General features: G+C 43.8%; 1 protein-coding gene across 1 annotated transcript in view; it reads left to right on the forward strand.

The window, feature by feature from the left end:
* Window positions 1–16879, forward strand: part of GALNT9 (polypeptide N-acetylgalactosaminyltransferase 9) — a 299872-nt gene that overhangs the window by 136001 nt on the left and 146992 nt on the right. Inside the window, exons 3-4 of the mRNA XM_027844232.1 lie at window positions 894–1060; window positions 3002–3176. Coding sequence (XP_027700033.1) covers window positions 894–1060; window positions 3002–3176 — 342 coding nt within the window. The remainder of the gene's footprint in view (window positions 1–893; window positions 1061–3001; window positions 3177–16879) is intronic.

Genomic DNA, 16879 nt, shown 5'->3' on the forward strand with positions numbered 1-16879 from the left:
GGTGGGGGGGGTCACAAAGAGTTGGACATGACTGAAAACTACTGATTAAGGCAACAGAGGCTTGAAGGGAGAGGGAAAAGGGACAGACAGAGAAAGAGGGAGAGAGAGAGAGAGAGAGAGAGAGAGAGAGAGAGAGAGAGAGAGAGAGAGAGTCTTAGAGAATTACCTAAGGCACTTAGAGGTTAAGGGACTTGCTAATGGTCAGTCAATTATTCAATCAACAAGCATTTGCACTAGGCACTAGCAATAAAAATGCAAAAATGAGATAGCCTCTGCCCTCAAGGAGTTTCCATTCTATTGTTTTTACTACTGTGATCTAACAGCTAGAAGATCTCAGAGGCAGGACTTTAACCCACAAAGTCTCCTTGAAGCCAAGGTTGGCTCTCTCTCTACTAGGCCACCATAATTCCTTTATCTATGGTCATTATCCAAATGACCTAGACTTCCATCAGACTGGATGACTCAGTCCCCAACATGCTTTATGGTGTCCTGACCCCATGCTTCTACTCACTGTGCCTGTAACACTCTCCCTTCTCTCTAGCTCTCCATTTTGTCCCAGGTCTCCAAAGTTCAGTTAAAATCTTGGTTCTTCCTTGAGTTTCCAAAATCACTTTCATCTACAATGGTGAAAAATGAAAGGGTGAGACTAGATGACTTCTAGTGTCCATAAAAACTAGATGTCCAACAGCTCTAGGTCTATGATTCCCTGGATATTCAGGCTGTGTGACTTTGGACCAGTCATTTAACTTCTCTGAGGCTCAGTCACCTTGTCTGTAAAATGATGGGGTTGCACTAGATGACCTCTCTGGCGCCTTTCAGCTCTAAATCTATGATCTTTTTATCTCCTCTTGCCTTCTCCATATCTCCTCCCTTCCCCCACCTGTCTTCTTCAGGTGCAAACACATAATGTATTCTGAGGACCTGCCCCAGATCTCCGTGGTCTTCATTTTTGTCAATGAAGCTCTCTCCGTGATCCTTCGCTCAGTGCACAGCGTTGTCAACCATACCCCATCTCACTTGCTCAAAGAGATCATCCTGGTAGATGACAACAGTGATAATGGTGAGCCTGGGGGCAACAAGCAGTGGGTTTTTTTCTTCTTCGTATGGGTGTTTAGTCCTAGGGTGTGAAGGTCACATCATAAATCCTTAGCACCTTTCCCACTCTGATGCCAGTGGGTTTAGGCCAAGATGAAAGTATCAGTAATGGCTGGGTGCATCCCAGCTCTGCACTATGGCTCTCTGCATGCTTAGCTAGGCTCCCGTTCATTGTGCCTCTCAGGGACTTGGGCTTTTCTTCATCTGGGGCACATCAGAAGAGGAAGCTAAACAGAGCATTCCCTGGTGCTAGATAAACACAAGAACTGTCTTCCAAATGTGAAAAGGAGTCCTGGGCTGGGGATGAGGAGACCTGGGTTCTTGTGCCAGCTTTGCCATTAAACAACTGATTTTGGGCAATGACTGTGGGTCTTTCTCTGGTCCTCAATTTCCTTATCTATCAAATGAAAAGGTTGGACAATGTGGCTTCTAAATAGCGCTGGATTTGGAATCATGAGGCATGGATCTGGTGGAAATGTTTGTTAAGTTGAATTAAGTTCAAATTTCAGCTCTGATACTTGCTAGCCATTTGACCTCGCGCAAGTCACCACACCTTTATGAGCCTTCGTTTTCTCATCTGTAAAATAGGAATGGTTGGTCTCAATCACCTAGAAGGTGACTTCTGGTTCTAAATCCTACATTCCTTCCAATTGTCAAGTGACTCTTTGAGTTAAATACCCAGTCTCAACTGGGCAGCACTGGTGTCCCTTCCAAACTCTAACTCTTATGAGCCATGATCCTTTGTGAATTAACAAGGCTTTACTAAGGGCCCCAAACAGTGCTGAGTCCTTGCTTCCCTATTCTACAGAGGAGACAGGAGGCTCAGAAGACATGATTCCTGCCTTTGGGGATCTCATATCCCATTTGGAGAGATAGATTAGACATGTATGAAATGATGCTAAAGTGAATACAAGCCACACATGCCATTTATTTTAAGGCTGTGTGACCTTAGCAGGCCATTTAATAGGTGCTGGTATTAACCCATGTGCACAAAGGCCATGAGAATTCTTCATAGCAAAGACACCCCCTACAATCTATATATGTTTCCATAAATCATTTCTGATCTCCCGTGTCCCTGAAGTCTCCAGGTGCATGTGTTATTAGCTGGACACTGCTTAATAAGCCTTATGTAGATGCCTGAAGCATGTGGAGGTTAAATGACTTACTCATAGTCACGCAGCTAATAGCTGTCAGAGGTAGGATTTGAACCCAGGCCTTTCTGATAAATCTAGAAGGCTATTCACTATGGCTTCTAGATGTTATCATTCCATTAACTGAAGAAGAGAGTGTTGAAGGGATGGAGAGTCAGGGAGCATTCCTAGGAGGCACAAGGACTGGATCTGGGATTTCATTGTTAGAGAAAACTCCTAGGTGAGGGAATTCTTTCCACCCATGCAGATGGGCACCTCCTCCACAAATTACAGTCTTAGAGAACTGCCTAGAGAGAGGTCAAGTGAGGTACCCAGGGTCACACAGACAACCTATATCAGAGACAGGGCTTGAACTCAGGTCTTGCTGGTTTCCAGGTCAGATCTCTATCTGCTATACAGACCTATTTCCCTTAATTACTCTTAAGGGAAATATTGTTAGGGGCAAAATTATTATTAGGGGCAAGGTTAATCCAGGAAGGTTTCTAGGGGAAAGTGACAAGTCCGTAATGTTCTACCAGACCCTGGACTGTGAACACAGCAAGGACTTAAGCATTGCTTGTAATTTTGTATCCCATGAATTGAAAAACAAAAAAAAATCGTGTTGCATGGCGTTATGTTGTATCATGTTGCGTTGCATGATATTGCGTCGGCTTGGATTTCATTGCCTCATTCGTCCTTTGGCACAGTCGATCAGAAGGGATTTGCTACCTCCCACTTCCTTCACTTTGAGCCCTGTCGTTCTGTTCTTTTTACAGTGGAGCTAAAATTTAATCTGGACCAGTATGTAAATAAGAGATACCCAGGGTTGGTGAAAATAGTCCGCAATACCAAGAGGGAAGGACTCATCCGAGCTCGCATTCAGGGCTGGAAAGCAGCAACCTCTCCGATCGTGGGTTTCTTTGACGCTCATGTGGAATTCAACATTGGCTGGTAAGCTTTTGTGATGGGAACCAAAGATTTCTGAGTACACTGCCCTCCTCCTGAGGGATCACATGGCCTTGCATGTATTATCACATTTGTAGGCTGTTTCCATAGTCCAACAGACTCACAAATAAAATTGTCTCGGCAGCAGGGGAACAGAAGAGCTCAGGGGATGGAGTTCTCTATAGACCTGCTTAGGCAGTGCAGCTGGAACCTGCCTGAGTATTTCTGGTTATTGCACTTTGGGTGCAAAAAAACTGTGTTTTCGTGAGCTGCTAAGAATTACATCCTGTTTCTCTTACCCAGCGTGGTGGAGACACACAGAAATACTGGACAAGGGAAATTATTCTGAGCCCCCCAAAGCAGAGAATTCCCTGGACGCTTATCCACACTTATCAGGGTCTTATTCCAGGTCATTCATTCTTTCTCCCAAGGGAATCTTAATTAGGGGGCTGGCCACCTTGACTCCAGTTTATTTTGTTTAAGGTTTGATTTTTTTCCCCCTGACATACTTGGAAAGAAGTTGGATTCTCTTATCAGGTTTTTGCTTTTACAATGAAAGACCAGACTAAAGATGAAGTCATTGTTCAGGGCTGCAGAATTGACAGCACAGGAAGCTAGGCTTAGAGATGAAGCCCTGCCAGCTAAAAGTATGTCTTCTCTTTTAATAAGTGAAAGAGGAGAGGTAAATTAAGAAAAAGAGAAGGGGGATAAATAGAAAGGGAGGAGAAGAGAGAGAGAAGAGAAAGAAGGGGAAGAAAAGGAACAAAGAAAATGAGAAAAAAGAGAAAATAGAAAAGTAAGAGAAAAAGGAGAGAAAAAAGGGAAGAGAAAAAGGAGTAAAAAGAAAAAGAGAATTAGAAGGAAAGAAAGAGGAGGAAAATATGGAAGAGAATTAGTAGGAGGAAATGAGGAAGTAGAGAAAGAGAAAAAGATGAGAAAGAAAGGATGAAGAAGAGGAAGGGAATGAGAAAAAAGGAAAGGAGGAAGAAGAAAAAGAAAAGAGGGAGGTGGAAAAGGAGGCTGCAGAGGAGGAGGAAGAGAAGAAAAGAGGAGAGAAAGAAAGGGGAAGAGGAGGGAGATGAGAGAAAAGGAAAGGATGAAGAATAAAAAGAAAAGGAGGTGGAAAAGGAAGATGCAGAGGAAGGGGAAGAGAAGAACAGGTAGAGGAAAAGAGGACAGAAAGGAAGAGGAAAGTGAAAGGGAGAAGAGGAGAAGGCACAGGAAGAGAAGAAAAGGGAAGAAAAAAAGGAGAAAGAAGAAGAATATAGGGACAGGGGAGAAAGAAGAGAATTGGGATTCTGCTATTTAGCCAATTTCTGGCATCTAAAAGCTTCTGAAAAGAATCTATGTACTACCCTGTTCAAGGAGTTTTGGTCCAAAGTGAATGACGACCACATTGGCCCAGTAATGCTGAGTGCTGGGTCCTTGGTGTTCCAGGAGCTGGTGAGAACACAGAGAATGCTTTGCTCAGGAGGATTTGCCAGTAACTCCTCCTGACCTAGGCTTGGGGAGCTGAGCTTTCATTCATTATTTTTAGTTACAAAAGCATGTGGTCTTCTGCCAGGAAGGTCAAACACAAAATAAAAGGTCGTGTTCTCCCAAAAGAACTGGGATTTGGTCCAGAGGTTTCTGAAAAGACCCTGTTTGGGGACTCACCTTCCCTTTCTGTATTTTAAACACAACCAACTCCAAAGATCATGCTTTGCAAGCTCAGGGTCTTGGCCCCAGTCATTGGGTTGACTCAAGTGTTCTCTTCCTCAAAGAGCCTCCCCAACCCTGATGCTTGCAATGGCCAGAGCCTCAGTCCCTCTCCCTTCCCCGCCCCCATGCATTTCCCTTGCCCTGCTCTTCAGGCTCAGGACGCTCATTCCCTCCCAAGCCTCAGAATTCAGCGACGGCAGGTGGCACTGGGGCCAGAGTGTGCAGTTAATCTTTCCACGTCAAAATGCAATTTTTAAAAATGTGTAATTTTAATTTTCGAGACTGAGAAGCTGTTTTTATCCACTAGCAAACAGACCCCTTATCCTGGAGCTGCAGCACAGGAGGCTCCAGATTCATTAGCCGCCTGGCATTTACACGAAGCTTTTTGGTCTCTGAAGCACTTTACAAACATTAATTAATTAATCCTCCCTCATATTGCTTCAAGGCAGGTAAATAACATTCAGCTCCTTTATGGGAAGCAGACTGAAACAGAGAGATTGACCAAGGTATTCAGGGGCTAGAATAGAATTCCATACAGCCCCGGCAAACTTTTTTTTTTTTTTTTTAGCAAAGTCCAAACAAGGCCAGCCCCCAGCCTAAACTTCATGCCACAAGGCAGAGGTCATTACTGTGGGTTTGGGGCTGACCAAAGTTTATCCACGATTTTTCTGGATGTAGGTCAAATGTTCGATGGAGGAGCAGCATGGAGTCATAGAAACAACACTAACCAGGTGCTGGGAGATCTAGGTTTGAATCCCACCATTGCTACTTACTAGCTGTGTGACCCTGGGCAAGTGACTTAATTTCTCTGAGCCTCAGTTGCTTCTTCTATAAAATGGGCATGATAATCACATGAAAGGGTGTTATGTGACATAGAACATAGACCTAGATTGGTAGGCAGGAAGCAATTTGTGAAAGGATTGAAATGCGAAGCTAAAGAGTTTGCATTTTATCTTTGAGGCAGTGGGGAGCCACTGAAGTTACTCATATGGGGAAATAACATTTAATCAAGGCAGCTGGGTAGCCCAGTGGATAAGCCATAGGGCCTGGAGTCAGGAAGACGAGTTCAAATTTGGCCTCAGATGCTTGCTAGCTGTGTGACCCTGGGCAAGTCACTTAACCCTTTGTTCCTCGGTTTCCTCAATTGTAAAATGAGCTGGAGAAGGAAATGACAAACCACTCCAGTATCTTTGCCAAGAAAACCCCAAATAGGGTCATGAAGAGTAGGACACAACTGAAACAACTGAACAACAACATTAAATCAAATACGGTAATGGATATGGAGGTGCTTTGAAAACTGAAAGAAAAAAAAATCCATCTAAATTATGTAATTCTGGGCTCCCAGATGTCCTAGCATCCCTGAGGCAGAGCAGAGCTGAGGCTGGGTAACGTATCAGTCAGGCAAAATGTCACATAGGTGTACTATCTACATATTGACAGAATTTTCTAGCTGTTAGCATCTGTTCAGCACCATGTAAACATATTCCTATCCTGATGCCCCGCTCTGTCCTTGGGGATCTTACCCCAGATTGAGACGTCTCTGCTATGTCATGCAGAGACCATGGAATTGTCTTCCTGGTTACCAAGTTGGAGATAGGAGCCTTCCTTGGCAGACTTTACTAGTATTACAGAAGGGGGAATGGATTTGGAGTTGTGGGTCCTGAGATCGAATCATTTGTCTGTATTTAGTGCACATGCCATCTTAGGCAAGGCCTCAGTTTCCTCTTTTGTAGAATGAGGAGTTTATATTAGATGGTCTCTGAGGTGCCATCTTGCTCTCATTGTTTGGGACGCCATAATCTTTTCCCTCTTATAGATGTTCAGATCCCTTAGAAATGAGCCACAACATGCAAAGATTGGGGTCCTAGAAGGATTCCCAAACTATGATGTCTCTGGGGACTTGGGGGTCTTTTAAGAGCCTAGCACTCTGTCCATCCTGGAGCGAGGGAAACCTGCATGCCTTTCCACACAGTCTGCAGGAGGGGGTGCCATCTGAAAGTAAACGGCTCTTGGGTCCATCTGCCTAGTCACTCACTCTTCTCTGAAGGTCCCCAGGAAAGAAGGCACAGGCCACATCAGACAGGGGGAGAGGATAGACTTGGAGATAAGATGTGAAGGCAGCATCAGGCAACATTGGGGCAATACTTAGCACTCTGTTGGAGCTACCATCTGTCCACCCTTCTGGTCCTTTTGTGATGGGGACCCTCCTTTCACTGGAGGAAACAGATGTGGAATCTGGGTAATTGTTTCCCTGCCTTACTTTTGGCCAAACTTTATTTCTTTTATAGAGGCTGAGTGGTAGATTCAGCTAAGTGCTGGTCTTGGAGCCAGGAAGCCCTGGATTCAAATCCTACTCTTAGCTATGTGATCTTCAGTTTTCCTCTTCTGTAAAATGGGGTTTATAAAACCTATAGTCCTTCTTTAAGACATTGTACTGAGGAACAGGGGAGATGATGCATGTTGAAAACTTTAAAGTGCTATGTAAATCTCAGTTATTATTGTTATTTTCAGCCAGGTTGGGGAGAGTTTGAATATGTGCCCTAATTCCCCTCTGTTCTGCTCCCATCTCCAGGATGACGTATGAGTCTATCCTCCCCCCGAAAGCTTCACTTTTGTCTTTGAATCCCTGAGGCTTTTGATAAATGCTTGCTGCTGCATGGATCACTAGGGATTAATCTTGGGGAGCACTTTATAGTGGTCCAGAATTTCCTTCTCTCTGGGTCCCTGAGGCACCTCAGGGTAGGGTGCCAATCAGGCCAAGTCAGGAGCATCCCAGCCAGAAAGGGCCCCAAAGTGAATGGCTTATGCAAGGTCAGTCGAGAGAACTTTGATGTGGCTGACTGAGAGAGAAAAACAAGCCATCTGCCTCACCTGGGTGCTCTTAGGAGGAACGAAAGTGGAGAGATGAAAGGAAGCCATGCAGGGTGAAGGAGGGAGACTGGACCTCCTCTGAGAAAGAGAAGCAAAGCAGTGCTATCTGACTACCTTAGAGTGACTTTGACCCAGAGCCTGGAGACTATGCCCCTCCCCTCCCCCAAGAACACCCTTTATTCAGCACCAGGACCATCCCCATGTCAACCAGAGCACACTGTACTCCCTCTGGGATCTGGCCAACAGAGGCTACACCCAGAGAAAGGACATGGGGGAAAAGGGCCATCATGGAATCATTGATGTGGAAGGGCATTCTTAACCTTTCCTGCATTTGCACCTCTTTGGTAATGTGGTAAATTCTATGGACCACTTCTCAGAATGAGGTTTTTAAACACATGAAATAAAATTCCTAAGATTACAAAGAAAATTGATTGTATTGAAATATAGTTATCAAAATATTTTAAAAAGAAGTTCACAGGCCCTAATTTAAGAATCCCTGATCTAGGACAGCTGTCTCATTTTACACATCCTCCTATTCTTATTACGTCAAATCAGCAAACATTCATTAAGCACCTACTACGTGCCAGCTACTGAGTTAAGTGCTGTCACGGTGCCTGTCTATGGCGCCATCATCCTCCCAATCATCCAGCCTCCCAACCTAGGAGCTATCCTGGATTCCTCACCATCTCTCATCTCCCATATCTAATCTGTTGTCAAGACCTATCGATTTTGCATCTCCAGTATCTACCAAATAGGCCCCCTTTTTCCCTCTGACACTGCCTCCATTCCGGTCCAGGTCCTCATCACCTCACTCTTGGACTATTGAAATAGCCTGCTGGTAGGTCTGCCTGCCTCACGTCTCCAACTCATCCTCCAACCACCAAATTGTTCTTCCTAACGCACAGGATGATATCACCCCCCGCCCCCTGAGGACCTCCCCACGTACATCTAGATTCAACCTCCAGGCTCACTATTACTTCCAGGATCAAACATAAACTCTTCTGTTTGGCTTTTAAACCTCTTCATAACTGGTCCCTTCCTACCCTTAGAATGTTCTTACACCTTAACCTTCCTCCACTTTCTTGGTGATACAGCCCCCTTATTGTTCCTCATACAGGACAGGATCCATCACCTAACTGGGCATTTTCACTGGCCAGTCCTATGCCTGAAATACTCTTCTTCCTCACCTTTGTCTCCTGGCTTCTTTCAAGACTGAGCTCCTACTGCAAGAGGTCTTTTCTAGTCTCCTATCCACCCCCCAACTACTACTAATGTCTTCCCCCGAGATAATTTTCCACTTATTCTGTATATATCTTACAGAAACATAATTGTTGGCATTTTATCTCCCCCAGTAGACTGTGAGCTTTTTGAAAGCAAGGACTAATTTTTTTTTGCCTTTTCTTGTCCCCAGAACTTAGCACAGTTCCTGGCACACAGTAGGTGCTTAATAGGTGCTTGTGGGCTTGAAGTAACATACCCAAAGTTATACAGGCAGCAAGTGGCAGAGGTGAGATTTGAACCCAAGTCCTCTCACTCCAGATCGACTTTGCAGAGACTTTAACCCTAGACCCTGCAGAGTATGGATAGATGTCTGTCTGTACCACTATCCTGGCCATTGTCTATTCTGCTCCACACTCTTAATCACTAGTAATCAGATCCGCTACAAAATACTGACTGCCTGACCTAGATCTTCATTTACATCCATCCAGTCCATGCTCCAGCCCCAGGTCCCACTGGGCAACCCTAGTCAAAACATTGACAGATATTAGACTTAGGACACTTCTTAACAGCCCTTTCCTGTGTGACCCTAATCTCTAAGGATAGGTGGTAGATTGCAGAATTAGAACCATGAGGAATATTTTTTTTCAGGAGCCATGTCCCAGTAAGGAGCAACCAGAATGGTGAAGAAGCCCATGCCACAGGAAAAAATGGTTGAAGGAACTAGGGGAGTTTCACTTAGAGAAGACTCCAGATCAGGAAGGAAAGGGCATGAGAGTGATCTTCTTCACAGGGCTGCCACATTGAAGGGGTTTTAGACTTGGTTCTACTTGAGGTGAGAACTAGGAGCAGTGGGTAGAACCAGCAGAGTTGAGCAGATTGACAGCTTGAGATCAGGAAAAACTTCCAAACAATGAGATCGACTCCAAAATGGAATGATTTGCCTCTGGAGGTGTGGGGTTTCTCTTAATTGGAGGTCTTCAGCTGGATAGTAGATGACCCTTGGTCAGAATGTCATCCAGGTCCAGGCAGGACAAGGCGTTCTCTGGAGTCCCTTCACGTTCTGAGATTCTATGAGTCTAACAAAATCTCAGAGAAGATAAGTTGGAAGAAGGAAGATTAGCAGGTGGGGGAAAGGGTCTGATTGGGTTGGGGAGCAGAGCTGTGAGGGTGGGGGGAGAGTCCTAGGATTTGATGATTACTACTGCTACACTTAGGCAGACAATGATCACCTCCTCTCCAGTGACCAGATGCAGAACAAGAGGCTTAAATTGTAGCATGAAGGATTTTGGTCACCTACAGGAAAGGACTTTACTAGCATTTAAGCAGAATAAATTTAATCCTTCTCCATGACAGAACTTCAGATACATAATAATAACAGCTAGTTGTTTACATAGTGCTTTGCAAATAGTTTTACAAATATTATGTCTTTGATCCTTACAACAACGCTGGGAGGTAGATGCTATTATTATCTCTATTTTACAGTTGAGGAAACTGAGGTAGAAAAGACTTGCCCAGAGGAAGTAAGACTGATTTCTGTCAGAGCAAGATTGGTTGACCTCAGGCTAATTTTTCAACTCTTTCTCTGGAGGGTGGGGAGTAGAATTGAGGAGAATTGTCTTTACTCTGGAACAAAGTCCTATTTATTTTCAGGGTACTCATTAAACACCTTTCGAACAAATGAATGAGTGAATGAATAAATGAATAGATGAATGGATGGATCGATATGGCCCTGTCAGAAGTCAAGGGGTGAACTTGATAATTTCTCTGAATCCCTCCAAGTCCCAAGGTTTATAATCCTTTGGTTTTTCACTTTCCATCACTCCCAGCTGTCAAATCCCTGTTCATTCCAATCAGAGAAGAAGCAAAAGAGAGAAAGGAATCCACCTTTTCCCAGAAAGTGACTGGTGAGAAGGTATCAAATCACAGATCTAATACAGAAAGAAACTTAGAAGCCATCAAGCCCTGTCCTCTCACTTTAACAGAAACTAAGGCCTAGGGAAGTTATCTGACTTGCCAAAGGTCAACAGCTGGTAAATGTCTAGCACTGGATTTGAACTCATGCTTTACCTTACTCCGAGCCCAGTGTCCTACCCTTTATGCCACACTCTCTCTATTAAGACAAAATCAAAACTGTCTTTGCCCTCAGAGAGCTTTTATTCTACAGGGAGAACAGCATAGAATGTGTACAACAGTATGAAATACATACAAAGGAAAATTTCAGTAGATATTTTTTGTTTCATTTCATGGGGGGGATACTAAAAACTGGGGGTGAGGAGACGAGGAAAGGTCTGATGTAGGAGGTGCACCAGAACTGAGCCTCCAAAGAAGCCTGGGGTTCTAAGGGGTAGAGATGAAGAGACAGGGCATAAAAGAAATGGAGTGGAGCCTGTCTAAAAAGTCCTGTATAGTTCTCTTCCTCCTCCTAAGGCCCCCATCCCTGTATCCTTGGCCAAAACATCCTCTCTGAGCTCGCAGGGGCTGTGATCCATAAGAAAAAAATGTCATAAGGCAACTCATGGTAACACACAGTGACTCCAAGGATGATGGAGTGTGGGACAGAGCAGCAGAGGAGGAAAGATTGCTCTGAGTGATTGGGCACTGAGAGAGATCATTAAGTTAGAGAAGTATCCTGAAATGGCTTTGAAGCCACTAAGCAAATGTCTGTCACTGAAACAACCCATCAGGGTCATCTCTCTTCTAAAGCACAGGGCAGACTCAAGTGGCTTTTCTACCCAAAGCAGGAAGGGTACTCCCTGCTCTCCCTCCTCCCCTTCTTCTTCAGTTCTTTTTCTCACCTGCCCTTTACTCTCTCAAGATCCTTTCTCCTTCTTCTTCCTCTCTTCCTTTCTTCTACCATCACTCTTCATCCCTGTTCTTTCTTCCTTCCCTTGCACAGAGTCACATTATATCAAAGTTGAGCCTCAGGGACCATTGAGGTCAACCTGTGCCTGAGTGTGAATCCCTTCTACAAAATCCCCTGCAAGTGGTCATCCAACTTCTGCTTGAAGACCTCTAGTCATGGGGAGCTCACTACTTCCCAAGACAACTTAGCCTGCTTTGGGGTAGCTTTCCCTATCAAGAGGTTTTTCACTATATAAACAACTTAAACTAGCCTGTGTGTTTTCCAGGTATTTACTATTTCTTCCCTTTGGGGTCAAAGAGAATGAGTTGAATCCCTCTTCCATGTATCAGAACTTCCAATAAATAATAATAACAAAAAAAAAATTGTGCTAAGTGGCACAATGGATAGAGCACCAGCACTGGAGTCAGGAAGACCCGAGTTCAAATCCGTCCTCTAATACTTAATAGATGTGTGACCCTGGGCAAGTCACTTACCCCTGTTTGTCGGTAAATGAACTGGAGAAGGAAACGGCAAACTACCCCAGTATCTTTGCCAAGAAAACCCCAAATGGAGTCACAAAGAGGCAGACACAACTGAAACAACTAAACAACAACAATAGTAATAAATAACATTTACATACACAAATATTATCTCTTTGATCTTCACAACAATCCTGGGAGGTAGGTGCTACTATTATCTCTATTTTATAGTAGGGGAAACTAAAGTAGATAGCAAGTGACTTGCCCAAGGTCACACAGCTAAGCCTTCCCCAACCCCTCTTAATTCTAATGCCTTCCCTCTGTTAATTATTTCCTATTTATCCTATAGATAGCTTGCTTTGCATACACTTGTTTGCATGTTGTCTCCCCCGTTAGATCGTAAACTCCTTGAGGGCAGGGACTGTTTTTTGCCTCTTTTTGTATCCCCAAAGCTTAGCACAGTGCCTGGCACATAGTAAGCACTTAATAAATGTTTATTGATTGATTGAAGTGTCTGAAGCTGGATTTGAACTGAAGTCTTCCTGAGTCCAGATCCAGCTTTATCTGCTGAACCATTTGGCAGCTTTATACTTGAAGACAATGATCATATCCCTGAATCTTCTCTTCTCCAGACTAAACAACCTCAATTCCTTCAAGAAGACCTACTGAGGCACAATCTAGAGGCCTTCTTCACTACTCTGTTTTTACCTTCTCTGACTACTTTCCAGCTTTTCAATGTCCTTCCTAAAACCCAGGAAGAAACACAATATCTCTGAGGCCCCAACTATTGAGTTGTTGAACCTCTCAGAGCCTCAGTTTGCCATTTACCAAAATGAGGGTGAGCCCTGTACTCGTGACTTGCCTCTCAGGTCTATTAGGAGGAAAACTCTTTGTAAATCACCGAAGTACTTTCTAGACACGGGGATCTCTGTTAGCAGCCCTTTCTCATTTAGTCAAACAACAAAGACTGTGAGTTTCTGGAGTGGGTTTGGTGTGGTGGGCGATACACAAATGAATAGTCCCAGAATCTCAGAGCACAAAGGAACCTCAGAGACCATTTAGTACAACTTGTACCTGGACAAGAATCCCCTCTGTGATAATAGCTAGAATTTATATAGTGCTTTGAGATTTGCAAAATGCTTTACATACATCATCTCATTTAATCCTCACAAGGTGAGGTAGGTGTTTTTATTACCCCCATTTTACAGAGGAGGAAACTGATACTTAAGTGAGATTAAGTGATTTGCCCAATGGTCACACAGAAAACAAGAGTCTGAGGTTGGATTCCAACTTGGGCATCTCTCACTCCTACATTCTGACCACTGGGCCACCTTGTTGACAAGGGGTCTACAACATCCTCACAAAGGGTCATCGACCTTCAGTTTGAAGACCCACTCATGAGAAGAAGTCACCAACTGCACCCCAGAGTAACCCATTCACTTGTGCCAAGCTCTGATCTTTAGGTAGTTTTTCCATTACCTTCAACCTAATTATTTCTCTCTCATTTCTGCACATTGTTTCTAGTTCTGCCCTTCTTGGGTCAGACAGAATAAGTCTCACTCTTCCTGTATGAGACAGTCCTTTCAAATAAGTGAAAGTCTCTCTCATACCATCCCCTCTACCCACAAGTAACATCATGTTCTTGGCTTCAAAGAACCCACAATTGCATATGACAGTTAAAACACATAGACAAATAATTTGGAGAAAGGGGGACTGAACTGGGTGTAGAATTAGGCTTACCAATACAAATCTGGGTATAAGAAGGGAAGAAACAGCCATTTATTAAGCTCCACCTTAGCATAGTACCAGGGATTAGTACAAATATGACCTCATTTGATCCTCATGACAATCCTGGGAGATTACTCCCATTTTACATTTGAAGAAACTGAGGTAACTATGTAAAGTGACTTGCCCAAGGTCATTCAGTCAGTATTTGTCAGAGATAGGACTCAAATTCAGGTCTTCCTGACTCTGACACCAGCTTTCCATCCACTCACTACACACTACAAGTAACTCCAAGTCCAATTTTATAAGTACCTTAGGCATGGTACAAAGACATGCTGTGAGATTTCAGAGAAACAGAAGATGATTTCTGGCTATTTATCAGGGAAGAATTCATAGTCACAACTTCCATGAGAAGCAGTGAACAGTGAGTACAAAGAGGGAAGGCTTTAGAGTCAGAAGGCCTGGATTCAAATCTTGCCTCTGTTACTATGTTTGTGAGATTGGGAAGGTTATGGAACTTGCCTGGGCCTCAGTTTCCTCATCTGTAAGTTAAGAAGGTTGGACTAGATGACCTCCAAGGTCTTGTCTAGACCCATTATCCTATTGTCTATTTATATCTGTGTGTATAGGTATATAGTCCCCTCCATTAAGCTATAAGCTACTTAAGGGCAGGGAATGTCTTCACCATCATATTTGGAACTTCAGCACAGTGCTTACGATATAGTAAGTGCTGAATGCTTTAATGAATTTCAATACATTGATTATCAATTAATGTATCATTAAAAATTAGTTTGATATCATACATAATATAGTATAGACTGATTATTATATTAATTAGTTGTTAACTAATTAATTGTTAATAAGTGCATTTCAGACTTGTAAGACCTTCTTTGTGAAGGCACTGAAATGGGAGAAAAAATACCAAGTTCCAGGGAACAGTCAATAGGTCAGTTTGGCTGAAATGGAGAGTGCATGAAACAAAGAGTAAGATGAAATTGTTCCATGAAGGTGGGCTGGAGCCAGACTCTGAAGGGCTTTATGTGCCAGGTTGAGAAGTTTGTGCTGGATCCTGGAAGAAATAGGGAGCTAATGAAGATTTTTGAGCTGAAAGGTAACCTAGTCAGACCAAAAGACATGGGAAAAACTGACAGCCTTCATCATACCTCTACCCCAGCTTGCTACACTAAAGACTTGGGGGATTTTCCCATTGGGTGAGATCCTGGACTCACTCTTTTGGTTGAGCTGAGTTATCTCACTCCCAATGGAGAGCTCCTTCACTCTGTATTATCTGATATTTATTTTCCTTTAACTTCTCTGATTTCTGTCTTATTATCAATTAGGATAAATAAGTTTTCTTTGTGTAGTTCAAAGGGAGGCAGAGTAGATATTTCTAGACTCTTTCTCCCTCCTCCCTTCAACTTCTCCAACAGAGAATTTCATTACCACCAGGAAGAGAACAGGAGGTTGGGACCAAAGGCCACACTGCTCTCCTCAGAGAGAAGGGGTACTAGGCTAGAATTGTATCTATCTGCTTCCTTAAATATTATTTTTCTAGGGAGTATGATTGGATTCAATCTAACTTCACTTTGCCATTTGGGGGAATGGATGACCCCAAGCTCTATATCTAAGACTTCTCCTCTTTCCCACAAGTTTCACAATGAACACACAATGAATAACAAGGAAATCTATTAATCCAATCTGGAAGCAAAATGGAAATCAGGGAAGGTACATATGAGAGAACATACCCAATTGGGAGCCAAATCATTCGGTTCAGCTGAGAGTCCTAGATCTCACCCAAACGGAAGAATAGCAAGTTGTTATAGGGACATGATGGAGACTTCCAGCTCCTCCCATGTCTTCCTACAGTCTTTTCCTTCAGTAGTCTGGAGTAAGTTTGTCTTTTCCCTCTTACTTCTCAAATCTGGAAGTCAGGAATGCCGGAAGGGACTAGAGTAGATACTTGGAGAGTCCCAAAGTGGACTGAAGAAGACTGGCGCTCTCCCACTCTCACCAACTCTGCCCAGCAAATGTCCCACACAATTTATCTCCACCAATAAGGAGAGAGTCTCATACAAATGGGCTTTGAGACAGAGGTTACACAAGATTTTAGGAGGGAAGAAGAAAGAGAGGAAATTCTCAACCTGCCAGGGAAGATGGCTAACTACATACTGCCTTTGGGGTGAACTCCATTTGAATTTAAGCCCTGGAGTCTTAATTAAAGCTCTTCATTGGAACCACCTGGATTTCTGCCCCCAATTAAGCCTGAGCTCAGGGTAACCATTCTCAGGAAAAGATGTCGTGTTCATGCATGATTTGCAGAGAGGGCTAGAGGCAAGTGGGAACTATTTAATGAGATGGATGCCTTTAGCTAGCTGGCTGGTGAGGAAAAACTGCCCTAACTCAAAGAACTCCCCAGCCACTCAGGGTTAAGCTGAGCCAATTAAAGGAATGGGCCCTTCCTGTGCTCAGTATTCCCTGGCTGAGGGGCGTTGGCCAGCTGACTCCTCATTTGCTTTCAAATGGATAGGTCCAGGCCAGCATACATAGAACACAGGTGCCAGGAGAGCCCTGAGATGATTCATCTTCCTGAGTGGCCCAGTGGGCTCCCTTCAGGAGTCCCTCCCTTCAGGTGTCTCTGTTCTGCAACCTTGCAGGGGAATTGCTGAATGGTAATGGTATAGTGTGTTGTAATAGGGAGGGAGGTAAAGTGTGCCTTCCCTGGGGACAATAGAGACAGAGAGGATAGAGACATCATGCTGGAAATCTGGGCTCTACCCCTCCCACCTGCATGTCATTAGGAGAGGATCCTGACTGAGATTATCAGCTCTACAACTTCTCCTGTTCACAATGAGGGTCCAGCCCAGAGGATA

The sequence above is a fragment of the Vombatus ursinus genome, unplaced genomic scaffold (genome assembly GCF_900497805.2).
Source record: "Vombatus ursinus unplaced genomic scaffold, bare-nosed wombat genome assembly UNPS02014935.1, whole genome shotgun sequence".
NCBI classification, from domain to species: Eukaryota; Metazoa; Chordata; class Mammalia; order Diprotodontia; family Vombatidae; genus Vombatus; species Vombatus ursinus.